At 33.1% G+C, this 22,476-nt stretch overlaps 1 protein-coding gene and 1 non-coding gene across 4 annotated transcripts; one reads left to right on the plus strand and one right to left on the minus strand.

Moving 5' to 3' along the window:
• Positions 1-4,672: 4,672 nt before the first annotated feature.
• LOC144571351 (Pyridine nucleotide-disulfide oxidoreductase family protein) lies at positions 4,673-10,855 on the plus strand. Of its 3 annotated transcripts, none has more exons than XM_078320618.1 (14): positions 4,673-4,812; positions 6,108-6,258; positions 6,332-6,436; positions 6,513-6,626; positions 6,820-6,873; positions 6,966-7,082; positions 7,222-7,331; positions 7,422-7,495; positions 8,056-8,117; positions 8,219-8,411; positions 8,522-8,585; positions 8,693-8,760; positions 9,145-9,290; positions 10,447-10,855. In XM_078320618.1, exons 2-14 carry the CDS (start codon positions 6,121-6,123, stop codon positions 10,669-10,671), a joined length of 1,470 nt encoding a protein of 489 aa, XP_078176744.1. In that variant the 5' UTR covers positions 4,673-4,812; positions 6,108-6,120; the 3' UTR covers positions 10,672-10,855. The 3 variants fall into 3 exon arrangements, 2 of the variants coding, with proteins under 2 accessions (XP_078176744.1, XP_078176745.1); XM_078320619.1 differs by having other exon boundaries at positions 4,699-4,812; positions 6,105-6,258; XR_013517491.1 differs by lacking the exons at positions 4,673-4,812; positions 10,447-10,855 and adding an exon at positions 8,984-9,047 and having other exon boundaries at positions 9,145-9,269.
• Positions 10,856-11,649: 794 nt separating this feature from the next.
• Positions 11,650-11,730, minus strand: TRNAS-CGA (transfer RNA serine (anticodon CGA)). Its single transcript has one exon. It is a non-coding gene; the product is annotated as a tRNA-Ser (tRNA).
• Between the last annotated feature and the right edge of the window lie 10,746 nt (positions 11,731-22,476).

Genomic DNA, 22,476 nt, shown 5'->3' on the forward strand with positions numbered 1-22,476 from the left:
AGCTAGCTAATTAAGTGTGTCACATGATTTGCATTACACACAACAAGAATGAGACGCTTTTCGCGAGGATAAAAAAGTAACTTTTTGCGACGGACTACTCTCATTGTTTAACTTTTTCTTTTTGTGACGATACTTTTCCCTCGCAAAAAGTGTCTATTTTGTTGTAGTGACAGTAATATCTCTCAAAATCGCACTCTCTGGTAATATATATATGTTCTTAATGTTCCAAGGGAAAATGCCATTACATGAACATGACCCCATGTCCCCATCTCAAGGTATATAATTGAAATTATTTGTTAATGACAGCTTGATGCATGCCATATAAACGACAAAAACAAATCTCTATTTGTTTTTCTAATTTAAGCAATATTATTGAAGGTATCTGCTGGACAAATCACTACAACAGAATTATCCTAATCAATTAATTAGTACGGTTTTAATTAGACACGTGCAACAAGAAAATTTTCTAAATGAAGAAATGAGAAAAACTAATAATAAAGTTGAGAATGTAGGAGTGAAAGTTGAAAGAAGAATTGATATATAGTAATAAACTAGTAAGGAAGTAAACAATATATTATTGACAAAAAAAAAAATCAAATTTCTCATGTATTATGCTAGAAAGGAGTATGTAAGGGTCAGTTCTAGACAGGGGATGCAGAGGGAAGGAACGGCAAATTCTCTGTGCAGAGGTGAGAACTCCCGAAATCTTGTCAGTTCAGACCAACTCACATACTCCAAAAGAGGAGAAGAGGAGAGGGAGAGAATGGGAACGAAAGAGAGCGCGCACTGTTCGGAGGGGTGCAACAAAGAGATTTTGATGAAATCTGTTACCCCAATTTGGAGTGTAGATTTTACTGATCCGAGGGTTGTCTCCCCCGTTATCCTGTCCCCTTCCTTCTCTTTAATAAGGGTTTTCACTCTGATACTGGAGCACAGCCTAAGTATAATGGATTTTAAGAATAAAATAATTAGTATTTTTAAGTTTAAAGTATCTATGAAATTGATTTTGCATTACTACATCTTAAAGAATCTTAAAATGATTTCCTTTCCTGTCATAAAATATTTTGAAGTTCATAAATTATCAATAAATCGCTTGTCAAATAGTGTTTACCTTTCCTAATACAGTGCAGAGTGTGACCCATTTCATATTCGGCTTGTCCATTGTAAGAAAACAAATTCACTAATATTCGGAATCCAATTTTGTGTTGAACAAAATTGACACTGTTTTGGCTATTTTATGTGGTCCTCATGAATCAACCAGATTTTTTATTTATAAAAAAAATAAAAAAAATATAGGAAAATTTATATATATTTTTTTAAATTCCAATCTCATAAAAAAAAAAATCAAATTATTGATTATTTAAAGGAACTCAATCAATGGAGATTAGGAAGGATTTTTATGTGACATGGTATGTGTGGTGAGGTGGTATAACAATATATTTTAATTCGTATCCTCTGCATTAACTCAAAAATGAATTTTTTGAGTTAATGCATCTTGACTGTTCAATTAGTTTCAAAATTCGTGTGAATTAGATCCGCACTAATATTAAAGACTCTTATATTTTAGGTGAGAGCCGGATGGGCTCCGTTTACAATTAGACGATTAATATGTATCAACTCAAAAGATGCTCTTTTGAGTCAATGCAGACGATGCGGACCCAATATATATAACCGAATCATTGATTCTATTATATTAAAAGTGTCTAAAGATATCAAATCAACAATTTAAATAATTTGGTTCTTTCTATAACATCAATTAAAGTACTATCTCTATCCATTCATTTCTCAATAATAATAAAAAGTTATGTGTCAATCAGTATCACCCTTCACTTCACACGAGAAAAAAATAAGAAAAGAAAAAGAAAACAAGAAAGGGAAATATTTTGTTCTCTTGTAAGTGAAAAGAAGAGGACTAGAGATAGTACCTGTCGTGCCACCGTTGTGTCTATCAGAAGGGCCCCTTAATGCGCACGCGAGATATGCAAGACATCGATCTATACGGAAACAGAAGTGCATCGCACGTTCTCTTGTTTGCTTCAGAATTTTTTACAAATTGCTGATTATTCTCCTGTCTCCATGGAGCCCTTTTACAACGCTCCTCCTAGTCTGCTGGGTTATTGTAAATTAATTTGTAATCTTCCTGTCTACCATATATATTATACCATAAAACAAAGAGCGGAGGCTACGGTAATAGAATTCGCATCCTCTGAGATATCTCATATTTTGCGTGACTTTTTTTGGAGAATTTCAAACGTTCAAATACATTCTCAAAGCTCAAATAATACTGGCCCCCTGCGCTATCCCCGAATAGGTACCGGGCACGTCGGTCACGCAAAATATGAGATATCTCAGAGGATACGCACTCACGGTAATATGCATATCATAGATCTGACCTATGCTCACTGGCAGATCCATATAGAGATTTGGATAGGCAAGTGTTTATTTCTGAATTTGAATTTTCTTGTTTCGATCAAGTACTAATTGTTCAATGTGTCTATTTCTAGTTCGATGTAGTGTCTTCCTATTTTGAGTTAGTCCGATTCTTGAACCAATTCTTTCCGAGTTTTGGTCGATTCTGTGTATTTTATTTTTATTTTAGATCTGCGATACTATATTTTGTAAATATAATGAAAGAGAATAAAAAAGGTCTAACAGTAGGTCATATTATTATAATTCTAAGAAAATAGGTTGACTAAATTTTTTGTGTCTTTTATTATTCAATACTTATATTTCGGTTAAATTTTTATCTTAGTTTTGACTTCAATTTTCTAATTGGCTAAGAATAGTCCCACTCTGAATTGTATCAAACAAATATTTAATTAGCTTAGGAAAAATATTTCTATGTTGTGTCAATCGATTTTATAATTATAACATATTTTATAATAAAACATAGCTATAGGGATTGAGTTGCAACTGTGTACACGATAAATTAATGGGTTTGAATATGATTAGTTATTTGAACCCAATAAGTACTCTATCATGACAAAAATCCTAGATTCGTCCTTGCTTATGCTATAAATTTATATCTCTGTTTTAAAAATTTAAACAGTCGATTTGAATTGTTATATATAATTTTCATATGAAAATATTCTTCAGAACTAATTTTTTTTGTAATTTTTTTTAATAGATAGAAATTATCGTTTTCATAGGTCTAAAACTTTTAGATCAAGTGATCTTCCAACTAAAGTAGAACATAGTGTTAAGATATGTGATGTAAAGAACTTGATGTATCTTGTTTTTTTATTTAATACATTAATCCTGACAGTTTTAACTAGGATTTTAAAAAAAAGTACATCAAGGTGTTCTTAAGTTTATCAAATCTCTTTTGTAAATATAACTCTAAAATTTATTAAATTGATTTTATACGACGAATTTAAACAGTTGAAATTCATTTACCTTATGAGTGATGTGTCTACATGCAAAAATTTAAAATTTTAGAACTAGTTTTGTATAGATTCAAGTGGTAAAAAACATTCAAAAGATGAATGCATTAAAATTAATTTACAAATCTTGTAATTTTGACCGCTTAACTCTACACAAAATTAACTTGAAAGTTTAAAATTTTCTGCATTGCTCGTACAGTAGTTGGACTTTAACAGTTTAAATTTGTCTTTTGAAACCAATTTTATAAGTTTTAGAGTTGAATTCACAAAGAAACTTAATGAACTTAAGAACACTCTAACTAGTTCTACTCCTTCCAACTATTCCAAAAAAATATAAAATTTAATATCTAAGTACATTTTTATATAGAAATCATATTTAACAGTTCAAATCAATGATTTAAATTTTGAAAATAAAAAATAAATTCGTAATATTGATCGATTTCTATTATGCTGACATATTATGAGAGAGAGAGAGATATCTGGACTGTCATGACTCATGAGTCAGGACCCAAAATGTTTGTAATTGTTCTGAAACTTTATTATTTTAGGAAAAAGTTCAAAAATTGAATGACATAAAACATGATGGGCCGAAGCTCTTCGTTTGGACCAGAGCTTTTGTTTTCTTTAATTACTCTTTATTGTTAAATGGAGGGAATTTGCAAAGAAAAAAAATGGAGAGCAACCTGTTCAATCGCTGGTTTTTTAAAATATATATAACTTATTATTTGAAAATCAAACTGTTTATTTACTTTTGTATATTCTAACAAAAATAATAGAAGCATACTTTCGCAAGTAGTTTCATACATCTATTTGAAGTAGTCTCATACAACAAAATAAAAGTTTAATATCTCTAATATAAGAAATGCAAAGTCATTTATGTGAGAATGCAATAACTGAAGTTTGAAATAACATCAAAAGCGAGATGATGCTGGTAAATTCTATGTACCAGAAAGCTAGATGCTGCTGGTAATCAGTAAGTCCGTCCTTAGTTAAAAGTAAAGTACATTAGACAACCCAAGTTGCCTGATAGTGACATGCTACATATTTATCAATTGTTAATGAATTTGATACAAACCACAGAGTAGAATTGAAAGGGATGTCCACTTTAATTGAATTGGACAGGGCCCTGGGGCGAAGCTGGTATATAACAGGCTGAAAAAAACAATTTGGACCGGGCTTTACTTTGAATTTGTCTAACCCAGAGCCCAACCCAGAGCCCAACCCAGAGCCCAGAATCCAGAGCCTAAATCAATAAAAAAAATAAAGATGCTCTCAAGCCTCCGCTAGCAGAGAGCCAGAGCAGCGCTACGCGAAAAACGAAAAATTGGAGGACCGTCGCCTCCGCCTGCGCGAAGAAGAAGGCTCATCGTCTGTGCTGATCGCCGCGCCGCCTGTGCCCGCTAGCCATAGCCGCCTCTACTTCTATTCGGTAAATCCCCTTCTACTGTTGTTACCAAGCTTAGTCGGTCTGATGAATTCAGAGTCCAGGCGTTTTTGCAGTTGACAGGGTTCTGATAGAGAGTGGTGTATGCCATGCCACTGTGCTGGCACCGGTGTTGTAAAATGCGGTTTTGTTAATGCATGTGGAAGGCCACTGCATACCGCATATGCGGCATGCGGCCACATATGCGGCATGCGGCCACATATGCGGTTTTACTATGCTTTGTTAAAGAAATATAGATAAAATAAAACAAATTTATAATTAAAGATTTGTTTAGTATAGTAGTTTGTGCTCTTTACTATATTATAAAAGGTTATAGATTCTAATCTCCTCCACACCGCAAAATAATTTTGAGGCTTTTTTTCAAGTCCGCATAGACAGTATATGTACCTGTATATTCAAAACTGCGTGAACTTGACTGCATGAGATTTTGTATGAGGAAGACCACTACATAAGTATTTGCGGCCGCATTTTACAACACTGGTTGGCACCATGCTGTTTTTTTCTTGTATTTTGCTGGTACAATGTCTACTGGTACGTTGTAACCCTATTTATGTGTTTAATACAATCAGCCACTGCTCGATTTCAAAAAAATATATATATATATATATATCTGGAAGTATTTATGTTATATATTGCATATTTGAGACTTTGGCTCAAGCTTGCTTTCTATGTTGCATATAGATTGAATTAATTATTTGAGAGCTTCATGGGTACAGAGATGAATTAGATTGAATTAATTATTTGATAGAGAAACAGAGATGATTAAGCACTTGTTTATTTTTGTGCATTGCTATAGCTCTCGTCTTAATTTTAACTTGTATTCTTGCTTTAATTTTATTTACATATTGCTTCAATTGTTTGAATGAAATTGCTTCAATTGTCCAAATGAGGACTAATCAGTTTTTAAACCCAATTAATTATGGCTTTAAGAGAATTTTGATAGGTTCTGAATTGTTTGAATTGTTTAAATTGCTTGCATAGCTTGAATTGTTTAAATGAGGACTAAGCTTATTTTTTTGTTCTCATGTGGACCAATTAGTAAGGTAACTCTAATTTTGTCTTTAAATTTGTTAAAATAAATTTGCAACTATATATGTTCGCCTACCCCTAACAAAATTCCTAGCTTCGCCACTAACAGGGTCCATGATGAAACGGGCAGGACCCGGGCTTTTCAATTGAGATTGGTTTGAACAAGGCCCGGGCTTTTCCTATACCCATTCAGTTTGACAGCATCCGATTATGTTGTTCAAATTTCTGAACTGATTATGGCCCATTAGCAGCTTTAAGGCACCGATGAAGGTGATGCGCAGATTTCTTCTCTATGGGCAGAGGCAGAGGCTACATTCAAGGGGGTTCTCTTCTGCCAGCTGGGACCCACTTCATGTTTGCGTGGTTGGAAGTGGCCCTGCAGGGTTCTACACTGCTGAGAAGGTACAATTTTTTTTCTCAAATTGTTTTCTTCTACTTGTATTAATAAACCATGTTTATACTGCTTGTTTTGTAGATGTTAAAGGCTAATGAAGGGGCAGAAGTTGACATCATTGACCGGCTGCCAACACCATTTGGGTTGGTGAGATCAGGTGTTGCACCGGATCATCCTGAAACTAAAGTAAGATTTTAGCTGTGTTACTGGAGTGATCATTTAGGATTTGAATGTTTGACATTTTAACTAAATTATGTGACAGATTGTGGTAAACCAATTTTCTCGTGTAGCTTCACATGATCGGTGCTCATTCTTTGGGAATGTATCCCTTGGGAGTAGTGTTTCTCTGTCAGAACTTCGTCAGACCTATGATGTGGTAAGTTCTTATATTAGTATCTGTGTAAAGTGTAAAAGAAGATGATTATTTTGTAATTGAGGTTCAAGCCATAGTACTAGAACCCCATAAATCAATGTGGGTGCGATTTTAGTACCAGTAACGGTACCATACTGATTGGGCTGGTTCTCATCACTACTTAATAAATTGCATTGATTTAATTTCTTTTCTTCAGGTTGTGCTTGCATACGGATCTGAGAGTGATAGGTGCCTTGGCATACCAGGCGAGGTGAGTTGCTCCTGCTGAGTCTAAACTTTAAAATTCATGGTAATGTTTCCTGTTCCTCTGTTTTTATTTGTATTCGCTTTGTATTTGTATAGGATTTGAAAGGGGTGCATTCGGCTAGGGAATTCGTGTGGTGGTACAATGGTCACCCTGATTACCGTGACATGGCTCCAGAGTTATGCAACAGTGACACAGCAGTAGTTCTTGGTCAGGTACCCAATAAAGTTCTAACAAAATATCATGTAATATAATTACAGAAATCATGGATTTGCAGCAAGGAATCATTCCACGACCTTCTATTTAGCTGGGTCAACCCTGATTATTGTTTTAACTTCATGTTTAAATTGTAAGGGAAATGTAGCACTTGATGTTGCCAGAATCCTTTTGCGCCCAATAAGTGAGCTTGAAACAACAGATATTGCAGACCATGCTCTAGATTTCCTTCGAAAAAGTACAATAAGGTAAATTTTACTTTCACGGTGTGTAACTTTATTGTATAGAGTTTGAAAATGCATAAGTCCCTTGAGATTTTTATAATCCTCTTTCTATAGAAATGTGTACTTGGTTGGAAGAAGAGGTCCGGTACAGGCTGCCTGCACAGCAAAGGAATTGCGTGAAATTCTAGGTAAATTCAGCTCTCATATCCTTCAATAAAAATGTACTTCTTATTTGCAGATATCACGATTAATTTATTTGCAAATACACCCACTATTAAATGGCCGATAATTTTTCTGAACCCAAATCATATTGTTAGAACCATTTACCATTCCGTTATCTTTTTTTTTTCAGAAAACTAGTGTTTTTTTTAGTTTTCTTCTCCTTCGATGGGTTATTGGGGTTAAGAGTTTTAGAGATCTGAGGCATGAAAAGAGCGGGTTTGGATTGGAAAAGGTTTTTTGGTTTCCAAAATAAGATGAAAAAAATGAAAAATGAGGAACTGGGAAGAGAGGGATTCAATTTAGAGGAGCAAGCTGTTTTCACAAGACAACAGTATGAGGTCTGAGACGGTTAAATTTGTGTTATAATTACAGAGTCAAGGAAAAAGTGGTCTTTGCTTTTGTCTATCACACAATTTAGTGGTCGTCTTAACTATGGGGTTGTTTGCAAATATCAAAAAATCAAATGCTGCTCTGCTAATTTAGATTAGCTAGAATGATTGATTTAATAGGCTCATGAATGCTGTAGGTATGAAGAACTTGAATGTTCATATCAACGAAACTGCCTTGGTTACATCTCCAATGGATGAGGTTTTATATCTGCTCTTGCTCTTTTGTAAGATGGTTAAGTTAAATGCTTTCAATTAATTGTTGAGATTTCTTGAATTAAGTTTGAAATCTCTCACTATTAGGAAGAAATGAAAAATAATCGGATTCGCAAAAGAGTTTACGAGCTTCTCACAAAAGCAGCTAAATCCTCACTAAGAGATGGTTCCACTGACATGCGGGACCTCCACTTCATTTTTTTTAGAAAACCCATTAAATTTATTTCTGAAGATAATTCAACTGTTAGCAGTGTTCATCTTGAAAAGACAGTTTTAAAAGGTCTGTGGAATTTTGTCCCTTTCAAGAAGATATATTCGTACTGCACTGATCAAATTTCTTTTCCTTATTAAAATCTCATTGTTTCTCTCATTCTGGTTTTATATTATTAGAGAATGGTTCTTCTGGAAAGCAGGTGGCAGTAGGGACTGGAGAGTTTGAAGAGATTAAGTGTGGGTAGGTCATTTAGCTAATAATTACGTATAACTATTAACTAATAATTAGTGGCTGTTCTATAAATCAGATTCTAAATCAATTGCTCAATTCCCTTTTTTTTGTTATAGTCTGGTATTAAAAAGCATCGGTTATAAATCTTTGCCAGTAGATGGGCTGCCTTTTGATAATGATAGAGGTTAGTTGATTAGATTAGTGGAATTTCATCGTACATTGTTATATTTGTATATATAGAAATGGTAGTACTTTTCAATGCAGGTTTGGTATCTCTTATTTTTAGGGGTGCTGTTATCACAAGCTAAGTGAATCTGCAATGAAAATGACAGCAAGTCAGGAATTTAAATTATAAACACCTGAAAGCATGCAATACAAATTTAATAACTAAACAGTTGTTAGTTAAGATTTGTAGGTTTAGCAACTAGCAAGCCAGCTGTGACATGTAGATAAAATAGGAAATAATTGCTGGTTGGTACTTCACCACGTAGTAAATTCACAATAATGAAAACTTTCTCTTTTTTTATGAAAATAAATATTTGAAGTCTTATTTTACTTTGCACTGCAGGGGTCGTACCAAATGTGAAAGGAAGAGTGCTAGCTAGCGCTGATCGGATGGATACAAAAACTGAGCAAGGGTTATATGTGGTGGGTTGGCTTAAAAGGGGACCTACCGGTATTGTTGGTACAAACCTGTATTGTGCCGAAGAGACGGTAAGTTTTTCTCCGTTGTAAATTTCCTGTTGAACTCTAAAGTGGTGAAATATCCAACACACCCTTCTAAACAGAAAAAATTAAAATTTTGCCCCACTTGAAAGAGATGCATTATCAATCAGGTCTTCAAGGATATTCAGTTGTGGGTGTCTAAATTGAAACCAAATTTGTTTTTGCACTTATCATGGAACCAAATGATCAAAATTTCCTAAAGGTCAAATTCAATCACTTTTTTCTTTGGTCCCACGGAAATGTCCTTCTCTCTTATTATGTCAACAAGGGGAATGAACTTATAGAATCCCAGCTCAGGCATAAAAGAAAAGCCTTTACTTTTTACCTTGGACATGCACCAAACTAGTTAGCGCTGTGTGAGATGAATCTCTGCTAAATTAAACTTAATTGGATATGAACAATAGACTAGCACCTCTCTCTTATTTGTGACAAGGATCCCTGACAAAATAGTTAAAACCATACAAGACAAAGTTATATTTTTTGTCTAAGAAAGGCTGCACACTAATCATTTGGATGTTCATGAGGGACTTCTAAGCTTAGTCCAATTTTCATTTTCCTGAGTGGATAGTTGAAATGGGGTAGAATATAAGAAATAATAGAGAACTGTGTACAAAATTCTATTTTGTTTTGGTCCGTTAAATATATAGGTAAAGGTCTCTAGTGACAGTTATCATTGTAAAGGTTTCAGTGAAAGAACTTGATGGATACAGAAAGATACCCCTTTTCTTTTTGAGAAGCAGACGCGGCTCTCTTTTTTAAAACGGGAGCTAAGTGATTTCTTTTCTATCTTTACTTTCACTACAATTGGGGAAATTGTAGTCAGGATCTTGCAGATTTGTTTTTATTGGTTGTAGACTCGTAGTCTTATGGTATTTTATGCGATTCCAGTCTAATCAAGTCTTTTTAGATTGAAAAAGCTATGTCCAAATGGGCTAATAGTAAGTAATGGAAGCGTTGACTTGTCTTTTCTAAATGTATGAGCATTTTGATTAATGGAGTAATGCATTGATTGATTTGGTTGTTGAGTTTGGGTTCGAAAGGCTTAACTTTACCTCACTGATTTTCTCTCAAGTACAAGAATTATTTATAACATGTCAAATAAGAAAGCAAATTATAAAAGTCCTTCAATCAATATTATTGGCAGGTTGCAAGCATCTTAGAGGATGTGAAAAATGGCAAATTGATTCCAGCCTCAAAACCAGGCAGAAAAGGCCTCCAACAAATTTTGGTGGAGAAGGGGGTCAAATTTGTTCCATTTAGTGGCTGGGAGAGAATAGATTTGAAAGAAAAGATGGCAGGCCAATTGAAGAACAAGCCTAGAGAAAAGATAACAAATTGGAATGATCTGCTACAGGCAGCAATCAGATAGTTTTTATTATGTCTTTCTGAAAGATACTCTCCTTGTTTTATTTCTCCTGTCTTCCTCTGTTTTTACTTAAATTTACACGAGGAGAGTTATTTGAATGAATACAAAGCATTCTCTTGATGTCCTTTGTAATTTTGATTGGCAAAATATGTTTTTTATAATTACAATTTTATCGAATATATGCAAATTCTGGCACAAAAGTTTGGTGTAGTCTCCCTGCAATTCTTTTTCACTTTTGCATCCCGAAAAGAAAAAATTACGAGTTGAGAAACACAAAAGAGAAATGCACATGTATCTCTGACCCTTATTTTTTCTTTTTTTACAAAGGAAAGCAGTTTATCAAAATGAAGGGACTTGAAATCAAATGCACATGCGTTACCAGACCTGACAAGATTCTGTGAAGGCAAAATCATGTTGCTTTCTATCTTCTCTCGGGTGGAACTATGACTATGTATTAAGGGAAAAATTAAAAATTTCCGTATCAGAATTTTAGGTAATAAGGAATTATCCTTGGTAGTTTTACAATTATGTTTACTAAATTAATTATTTTCAACTGTAATCTAGTTGCTTTAAACATATACAGTAGAAGAATAATAGGATAACTGTGTGTTTTTAACATTAAATTAGTTATTTCTAATAAAATTATAATTTTTGTAACATTTAGCCATTTCCTTTAACATTTCTTTGTTTCATTTAACACTCATATATTCTCTCTCAAGAAGTGTTTTATGATGGCATAAAAGTGCAGTGATAATTACCCGTGGAACTTTTGTACTCTTATTGGACATGCTTTAAGTGTTTACAATCACGATATTTTTGTTAAAAGTTAACTCAATCAATATATTAGAAAATACGCAATCAATTTTTTCATAACTATATGCTTAAAGCAACTAATTAATTGTTTAAACACGGATTTTCCCTATGTTAAAAATGAGAAATGAAAAAATTTGAAAAAAATGCGACCAAAAAACCTATATAAATCGTCGACAGCAGGATTCGAACCTGCGCAGGCAAGCCCAACAGATTTCGAGTCTGTCTCCTTAACCACTCGGACATATCGACGGTTTTATATAGTTTGGCATAATAATCTATTTATCCTTTAATATACGAGTGATATGTGTAGTGGGTCCCTATGAAGGGAAGGTGGGGAACAGACATGACCCCACTATCGAGAGTGACCAGCGATCCACATCAAATCGTGAACAACCATTCGTGTACCGACCCCCACATCCCAGGCGTGTACATCTCGTGCCACCCAATCCCTGATGTATTAATAAAACAATGACTGGACAATATGCTTGATTCATGAATTTTTTATAAAATTATACCTTATCATTTGCAGTTGCAATGTTTGACTACGGACCGTTTCATTTCTGACCTCTGCGGACTACGGTCATGCAAATCCGCTAAACGGGTCAAATTTTACGAACTTTTTTCAAATTTTCTGAATTATTCACGAATTTTTTCCATAACATTCTTTTTTTTCTCTCTTACATGACTGAGATCTCTGATCCAAATAATTCTGAATCATTCTCGAATTATACCTGAATTATTTCCGAATCAAGAATTTTTAACCTCGCTAAACCGAACCCGAATAATTCATTTGTTAATAGGGCTGCAGCTGCATGATGTGATGACAAATTATTTTATTTTTCTTGAACTAATTGAGTTCAAACCGCTGTATAAAAAAAAAAAGATGACTGCGGGGTGAAATATTTTTCTTAATTTTTAAATTTTTTATATATTTATTTGTGTTTTTTTATGATTTTGGTTTTGTAAACAATATTTTTTAGTATCAATATATCTGTTTTTTTATGATTTTGGTTTTGTAAACAATATTTATTTAGCGGCATTTCACCACCAACTATAAAAAAAAATATTCTTATCTATTTATTTATTTTTTTCGGAAGAGGTTAGATCAGACTATTCAAATATCTAATATTCACAAAAGATCTTCTATTTAAATTTTGAACACTCTCTGTTTATTTTTGCAAGGATCTCATTTTTATCTTTACAATAATTTGATCGAAACCACGCGAGTAACTATTATTGTACTGGTTTCTTTTAATCAGATTTAAAATTGATTTATTTTATTCTGTAGATTGATAGTGATAATTAAGAAAAATTATAAAAACAAAATAATGGACTTGACATTTAGACCTTATTATCCACAATAACGTTTCACAAATTGATATCAATTTTTCTCTCAAAACCAAATGAAATGTGGACAGAGACTATTTAAATTCTTTTATGATACTTGATCGTTTGTTTATTCGTCAAAATTACATTTTTAAGGAATGGTTCGACATTTCCAATGCAAATTGTGATATTTGCACGCAGTCACACTTCAAGACTTGACATCATCTCTTTTAAAAATGCATGTCTGTTAATCAAAGATTTCGGTCTTGTCTTAGTACAGAAATTTAATACACACATTTTTCTGACATTCTCATCAACACAAGTAGGGGTGACAACAGGCTGGCTCGGTCCGAGTTAGGCTCTAATTTAGCTTGTTAATTCTAGACCGAGTCAAGCAAAACGAGCTGGACTTAGGATATATGAGCTAAAACCTCAACTTGAAATCGTGACAAGCCAGCTTGAGCAGCTCGCAAGCTGATGAGCTGGCGAGCTGGGTCTGATTGGATCTTGTTTTAAGAAAAAAATGAATTCTACAAGTTTTTTGGATCGAGCTGAACTAAGCTCGACTGAGCTAGACATTATAAAATATACATAAATTCATAAAAATTCACAAATTGATGCCTAGCCGAGCTGGTGAGCAAACTAGACCCCAGCTTGAACTCGTTACTTCTGGACCAAGCTAATAGCGAGCTAGCTCATTAACAACTCGATCCAGTAACGAACGAGCTGTTAGCGAGCGAGTCAGGTACTAGTCAGAATCGATCCACGAGCTATGAGATTTTTTTTGCCACCCCTAATTGAGTTTTTATCGAACTAAACAATGGGATACCATATACGTATGGTGGGGTGTGGGGACACGCCGTTGAAGAAAATTAAATCAAAGAATCTTCTCACAAAAAATGCATGCAATTTTGTTGGGCAAGTTGAAATGGACACTCCACATTAGATATTTTTGTAGTTATCATTTGAATAAAAAAATATTACATGAAATTGAAAACAAATTTAATATTATCTTGTACGCATATATTATCTACAGTGAGTGGTACTCAGATATTATTTGCGTACCACTCAAAAGGTGGTACTCAGGGACGGATTCAGTATAGAATTAGGGGGGCAGCCGCCTCCTTTTTGAATTTCGAGTTTTAGTGGTGATCTATCAGTACTAATCGACTTTGTTCTTCTCTAGAAAAAAAATTTCCCCCCTCTTGATATTTGATTTGTAATTCAGGTTAAATTTAGTGTTAAAATCAAAATAAATTTCTTGAATTATGATTTGTAATTAGAATTATTAGTCAAAGTATTGTTTTTTATTGAGTACCCAATTAGTTAATGAGTTTAAATCTGATAAGCTATTTAAACCCAATTCGATATCTCCATGAAAATCCTAAGTCTGCCTTGGTGGTACTCTTGTGGCAAGTGGGTATTATCAAATTCCTGAGTGGTGCACAAATAATATCCACATGTCATTTTTGAGCAGTACTCAGATAATGTCTGTGTACTGGATAATATTAGAATTGCTTCCAATTTCATGTCAACTATATATATTCTTTCCTTTTTTTTCAAATGTCAACTATGCAGAGCCTTTGTTTCATAAGCTTCAGCCACTGTTAGAAAAGGATTTAATATAATAGAAAATAATTTACAATGTATGCTGCAAAAGGCACAGTCATCAAGTCATCTATCAGTTCAAAAAAAAAATTTGAAAACCAAACTGGCAGAGGCTGCCAGGGATATATTCAAAGCTTAAAGGGTCCAATTACATCTAATTACAAGTCTATCCAACCATGACATCTCTTGAACCCCTGAAAAAAAATAAAAAATAATAACAGTAAGAAAATTACATCTCAACAATGCCTATCAGTTCAAAATTGCACAATATATTTAATACCTAAGATTTTATTTAATTCAAGTTTTACTGTCTGTTTATATTCCAGAATTCCTCTCCAAAAAGAGAAAAATCTATTAAAATATCTTTATGTTTTCCCCTAATATTGGAATCTTTGTATCTAATGAGCCAATTGGCTAATAGTGTCTTATTTATTAAGTCTACATCAATTACAATCAAGCATGCTCCTTTTACAGAAGTTCAACTGGTACAGGTTAATTGGAATATAGCTTTTGCAATTCTTTCTTGTCACTGCAAAGCTTTCATTGCATGTGAAGACTCTCTGCTAATAAAGTAATTTTCTTTTTTACTGAATTGTCACTATAGTATGAAAATTGTGTTCTTGATTTCTAATTTTATTCCTAACTTAAGTAGTTAGTCAATAGATAGACAATAAATACAAGTGTATGGCTGAAATAAGGTATAAATATATATGGTTAAGACTTAAGAATGATGATGATGCTGACTGTCATCTCTTTTCTTCTCCTTTTCTTTTCCTCTTCTTCTCTCCCTTCTATCTCCTTTCTCTGTATTTTTTTTTTAAATAACTCAGGTATAAAACAAATATGAGCAAGAAAACTCTCCTGGATATCCCTGTCTCGTCTTGATTACAACATCACTACTTTGTGCTAATGATAAGGAATTATGCAGGCTCACAATCTACCAATTTGAGCATGAGCACAGAAAATCCTGCAGGCTCACTATATACTGATCCGAGCACAGTAACCCTTGATGCTACTTTTTTTATGATTTTTCTTGTCTACTTTGTAAAGAGATTTCAGTTGTAATAGTGTGAGTACTGATACAAATATTGTATGTACTAGCATAAAATGATATGTAACTGATTTTGTCTTAATTAATAAAATATCCTACATACTTTCAAACCCAAAAAAAAAAAAAAAAATACTAGTGTATGGCTGAAATGACTACACCAAATAAATGATTCTATTACCTAATGATAATAACTTATTTTGTCATCCTTGCAATTTTGTCTACTTTTTTCTATAAGAAATTTCATCATCTATTGTTGGATTTCTTTAATGCAGAGGGACTACCAAATATATATAATTAATAAACGGTACAATTTTACAATTTTACAATTTATGACATTTGCCAAAGATACACTTTTTTTGTTAAGTGGAAGCGTTTAATCTGATAAATCCTCACAACCAACTAGATTCCATTTCAATTTTTCAATACTTTTATGATCAGCTTCCTGAAAAAGTATAATATCATATGCAAAGTGAAGATTGAATAGTATCAGATCAATCAAACTTTCCTAGGCCGCCCCCTTTCTCTATTCCTCCATTTCAGTTTTCTCATTTTTTCTAGACTTCAATCCAACAAACTGGTATATTCCTCTCTACGTTCTCTATCTCCTTGAGCGGAGAAGAGAATCAGAGAGAGAGGAGGGAGCCGAGTCAATCAGAGTCGAGAACACGGTATCATTAGAGCTTGGAGCATATAGTCTTTATTCATCTCGATCGGAGCAAGACGGTGAGTTGATTCGGCCGTCGAAGTACCGTGGTGAGTAGATCCAGTCATCGGAGCGCGGTGGTGAGTAGATCTGGCCGTCGGAACGCGACGGTGAGTAGATCCGGCCGTCGAAGTGCCGCGGTGAGTAGATCCAGCCGTCGGAGCACCACGGTGAGTAGATCGGATCATCGAAGTGCGGCAATGAGTGTCAAAGTGTGGCGGTGAGTAGATTGGACCATCGGAGTGCGGCGGCTATCGGACGAAAACAAATCCAATCGTCGAAATTGGTTAGACAATGATATATTATGGTGTTTAAGAGTGTAAATTAGTAGGATTAGATGATGAGAGTAGTTTAGATAAATTTATGAGAACAAAGAAATTGAGATTTAGAAATTAGAGTCATTTGACAATGTATTAAATGAATTCGAAACTTCAAAATTTTTACATGTACATGCGTCGCTCACGAAGCACTTGAACTTCAATGGTTGGAATTCGTAGTTCGAAATCAATTCAATAGTATTTTAGAGGTGTGCTCACCAATCTCTCTTAATGAGCACATCACACCCTAATTTTACTCAAAAAAAATATTCTCTTAAATGATCATTAAAATTTATACAGGTTCTACTTTCATCTAAAATAACTTTATTTCATGAGATGCATTTTTTTCCCTAAAACCTTTCATTCTAAGATTTCAATAAGAAAAATCTAATTGAACTCTCTCAAAATCTTTTTAATGTCAATTTTGAAAAGTTCTCTCATTTCTTTATGTATGATGGTTTGATGCGAAACTTTCTGGATGCATGCAATGACCATTACCATTCTCTCCAAATTGTAGGCAGAATTGAGAAGAATTAATTAAATTATCCATTAAAGTAACTAATCTAATAAATTAACAATTTTGTTACAATTTAGAAACTGCAATTTATTAGACTTGTAGATATGTACTTTGGTATTGGTATCTGATTTTTTTAGGTATTGAACAAGGAGATGTCATATTTATGTTATATATATTTAGTGCATTATAATAAAAAAACATTCACTAAATTAAAATTATCAGCAAAAGTAAATATCAGAAAGATTGATAAAATAAAAACTGGGAATCCATTTGGACCAAGTGATTCATGTTGAATTTTAAAAAAGAAATTCTAAAATAAAAAAAATATGTTCTAAAAACTTTTGTTATTACAAGGATAATAAATACAGTGCACAAACTACATTGTTAAAAATATATATTTTTTTAATGATTGTTGGCAATTGCCGATAACAAATATATTAATAACAGTGGTTTATACCACATATTACCAATTTAGAGTATATTAACATTGATTTATATCACATATTACCGCATACTTGTTTATATATGCATATGAATTCTTATTTAAAATTCGCATATGTAGTCACATATAGCATATAAATTGAATATTAAAACACTGACTGTAACTGTATCAGTGATCAGCCGATACTTTGTTAAAAATGTTGCGCGAACACACGAGGCTACAGCCAACAGATCTAGCTACAAGCCTACAACATCATGATCAAACCAGCTCATTATCCGATCCAACAACCGCACATTCATCTGCACAGTCGATGATCATATAAGATCTAAATGCCCATTTTTTTTTTTTTTTTCAATGTCAAGAGCTCAAGACCGAGATGGAATTGACTCGCACCAGTTCTTGCGCAGACAGTGCTACCGACATCGACAGAGACTTTCTTGTTGCCTTTTTTTTCCCTATATGTTGCACCTTAATTTGAGTTGATAATAAATCTGAAATGATATTGGAATTCAAACATCCACAAATTGTGCACACCTGTTATTCTTCTTCCTAGCGGATTGCAACTACCTGCTATGTGTACGCAAAATTATTATTTTTGTATTAAATAAAAGGGAGAATTTCACGTATACCCCCCCCCCCCCTCAAAAAAAAAAAAAACATCAAAATTATGTATTCCCCCCTCTAAATGTTAAAATTAGGTATTTTCTCTCTAAACTTCAAGAACTCACATATTTACCTATTTTATTGTCTTTTATATTAAAACTCATTCTAAATTTATAAAATACATATTTTATCATTCATTAAAAATATAAAACACTCCATCAAAATCAAATTTGAATATGGAGGGTTCCTCTACCGTTCGATCTGTGCGCATCGCAATAAGACTATTGCTTGTTCGCTTCAAGATTCGTACTAATCTAGTGTGCACGGATCTTAAAGCAATTTTGATCCGCGTGCATCGCGTTAAGATATGCGCACACTATTTCAATATTCGTGTGTGTCCGCTTCAAGATTTGTGCTGATCTAGCACACATGGATCTTAAAGCAATTCGGATGGTAGAGGAACCTTCAAATTCAAATTGGAGTCATATAGCGTTTTATGCTTTTTACTAATAGGGTAAAATAGATATTTTATAAATTTAGAATGTGTTGTAATATAAAAGACAACAAAATAGGTAAATATGTGAGTTTTTGAAATTTAGAGGGGGGAATACTTAATTTTGAAATTTTTGAGGGGTATACGTGAAATTCTCCCTGAATAAAAGTTACATTCAGAAATAAGTTTTTATGAAATAAATAAATTATGAAAATAAGTTTTACAAATTTTGTGATGAGTTGGTTGATGACTCATAATATCTGATTTTAACTGTTAATACTTTTGTGTTTATCCTTTCCAACAAATAAATCTTAAGATTGGACAAAATAATGTTTCAAGCATTTGCATTTAATTTGTTACTTCTGAGTTTGATTTGGTTAAAGAACTAAATTAGCTAAAAATGTGTTTATTTAGTATTCATGATTATTTGAACTAACAATTTATTTTGACCTTGTAACTTATGAGATTAAGAAGTTGAAACTAGTTGAAAAATGGATGCATCAAAACTCAGCTTTCAACTTTTTCGTCTTATATACAATGAAGTAAAAAATAAAAAATGGAATGCTAAAGTTTGGCTTGTTGAATTATTGAGTGTATTATAATATACAAATATACAAATAAAATACTACAATGCCAATAATATCGTTTAACAACACAATATACTAATATGAAATTATTAAGAGGGTTTAAATAAATTAAGTGCCTCTATCATGCCTCTGCTTTTAAATTTTCTAATAACAAAACTTTTAAAACTTATATTGAAAGTGATCTATATTTTTTTCTCTACATACATGTAGCAAAATTACCACATTTGAGTTTTGTTTTCATATGCCTCGATAAATTTAAAAAATCAACGTCCATAATTTATTTATATCAATATATTTTGGTAAGCTCATGATGCTGATCAAGACAGAGTCAAACTATCGTAATTTTTAAAACATATTATAATGGTTTTATTTTAATATCTATTTTAAATTATTTTAAATTTAGAAAATATAGACATAATAATAAAGGCATAAAAATGAAGAAATTTGAAACCTCATCAATTATTAAATAAATTATCAAGTTTTTAGAGAGAGAAATAATAAATTAGAAGGGCAACCAAAACGGCGTCCTGCAAGCTAATTAATCACCCCTAATTGAGAAAAATTATTATTATATCTCAAGTGTTAACAAGAAGATGTTAATTAACCCAAAAATCAGGAGCAGTTTGCATTAAGACACAATTAAAGGGATTAAATAAGGGCTTAGGTGTCATGGAAAGCTACTTTACACCCAACATAAACCTCGATTAAAGCTTAAGAATGTCTCTTGTTGGAGGAACACTTTCCAGATCAAGAGCTCAGGCAATAAAAAAAACATTGTTAGTAATAGAGGACCACTGAATTTAGGATGCAAACGGATCGGATAATATCCGACCGTATCTGAATCCGTATCCGAAAATTTGATACAGATATCCGATAACTGAATATTCGTGCTGATACATATATGAATATGATTTTAAATTTTAATTATTCGTATCCGAATAGTAAATATATGTCATATACTTTGATATATTATAAAATTATTTATGTATATATTTACGGATATCCGATCCGTATCCGTATATATCCATCTAATATCTGATCTGTATCATTATCTGAAAAATAAAAATGGATTCGGATATGATTTTACCACCATCGGATCCGTTTGCACCCCTTCCGCTGATGATCGCTTTAGGAAATTTATGCAACAGGGTGCAAAAATTGTACACAATTTCATATAAAATACGGGGTTCAAATGTATAATTTTTTTAAAGAAAATTAGGATCGTGTAACATTTATGTAATCTTGAAGAAATTGATAATAAGTTTTTAAGTTTTAAATATAAAATTAAGATACAATTTTTATAACATATATATCCAGTGTGAGGTTATGATATTTTGTATGATGTGAATTTGTCTATAATATGAATCAATATTTTTGTTTTTGAAGTTCAAATAGATTTAACATAATCTCTGTATGAAAGTGTACCTGCGGACCACATTTTATATTTCTGTAAATATTTTTTCTATTTATTTAGATAAGTAGAAAATCACTACTCCTGAATCGTCTTGATCTAGAATCTACATTTTTTTGTAAAATTTATTATGCACGTATATATACTTACATATGAGAATCATGTTGAAAAGTTCAGATCAATTATTCTATTCATCGAAAATAAAAAAATAAAAAAATATTGATTTACAGTGTGAACCAATCCGCCGACATTTTTATTAATATCCAACCTAAAATAAAAATTATTAGTTATGCTTGGAAAATCTGATTTTTTTTTTTTTTTTAAAATGCCCAATCCGGAGAAATCACACCGAATTAGGGATGCAAAAAAAGTTCGTAGTTCGTGATTCGGTTTGAGTTTGATTTGGAAAAGTTCGTAATTAATTAGATTCGGAATTAGTTTGTTCTGAAATAAATTCAACCAGTTCGGTTCGAATCTTATTCAAACTCAAACTCAAACTGGATATAGTTGGTTCGAAATTGATTCGTGAACTATTTAGATTCGAATCTCAAATAATGCAACTGATGGCTTCAACCATCAATCTTTAATAATACAAAAACCAAACTTATATCAAAGTTCAAAATTGTTAATATAATAGTAACTTATAATAGGAAAATGCTTTAGCGGTGATAGGCCCATGTAAACAAGGCCTTAGAAGAATGGATTTGGATCATGAATAACCCGGTCTCGCATCCCGAAATGGGCCAGGCCGGGACTAAGAATAAGATCCTCATCCCCAGTCAAGCCAACCCGGCATAACCAAGGCCCAACGCCTATCCAGGGCGATCTCGGACAAAGCGAGACGAGCCCAAAACCGACCCAGTCGAAAGGCCTCCTCGGTCGGGTCAGCCTATGAGAGTCCGCAGGGGCGCCACGAAGGCAATATCCGGACTCTGACAATCCTGACAACGCGGAATGATTGTCAAAAGAGTAACCTATATAAATTCCAGATCCCGAGAAATTAAGGGTTGAACATTATTAACAGGAAAAGGTACTAACAGGCTAGAGTAAGAATACCTTTACAATTCCCCTAAGTCACGGCGGCGAGACTCGAATCCGACTTCCGGGGCCGGGACGAGTCGAGCCACAGAGACTTTACGGTCTCGTCCCCTGGGACTTGGTCCGTATCAAGCGGCGTAACAAATTAACAATGAAAATAAGTTTCATTTGACTAGGTTCATTCCATGATTTTAATCAATCTCCAGCAGTGTAAAAGGTAAGAGAATTTTGGACTAGCTCATAATTCATCAGTGTGAATTCGTAATAGATAAAGGTTAAAAGGAAACCGCGTAAATTTTGTTCCGCGTGAAGAAAAATAATGCATAAATTATCGGTGCTGCCAAAAAAAAAATCTGTAGTTCGTGATTCGATTGGCTTCAATTCAATTCAAAAGAAAATCATAACTAATTTACAAATTAAATCAGTTCAGTTCAAATTAATTACAAACTAAAACTGGAGTAAGTTTGATAGGGTTGGATTCGTTTGCAGCCCTACACCGAACAGAGAGAATATTAAATAAAGAAATTATAAGTTTTCATGGTCGGTTTTACATGAAATCTATTGCTATCGAGTAGGCGTATCACCACTTTTGTTTTTTTTATATGAACTAAAGTGAATTTTTTATACCCATATGGAACCTAATTATTATCGGAATCTTTCGCCTTTTCGAGTAAAACAAATACATGCATGGCGCAAAAGGAATTTTCCTAAATTGTTTTATGAATTTATGAACGCCTGTGGCAAAAATTGAATACGAGAAAGAGTGCAACAAGCCGGGTGCTTGGTTGGGGTGGTAGCAATACCAAAGACACACTATTACGGTCACAGAAGATCCGATAACAGACATACAATTGCAATTTTTGAACCAGACAATCTTATTATTGATTCTAGAGGCTAGG

This window comes from Carex rostrata, chromosome 19, assembly GCF_964058835.1.
Source record: "Carex rostrata chromosome 19, lpCarRost1.2, whole genome shotgun sequence".
Lineage (NCBI taxonomy): Eukaryota > Viridiplantae > Streptophyta > Magnoliopsida > Poales > Cyperaceae > Carex > Carex rostrata.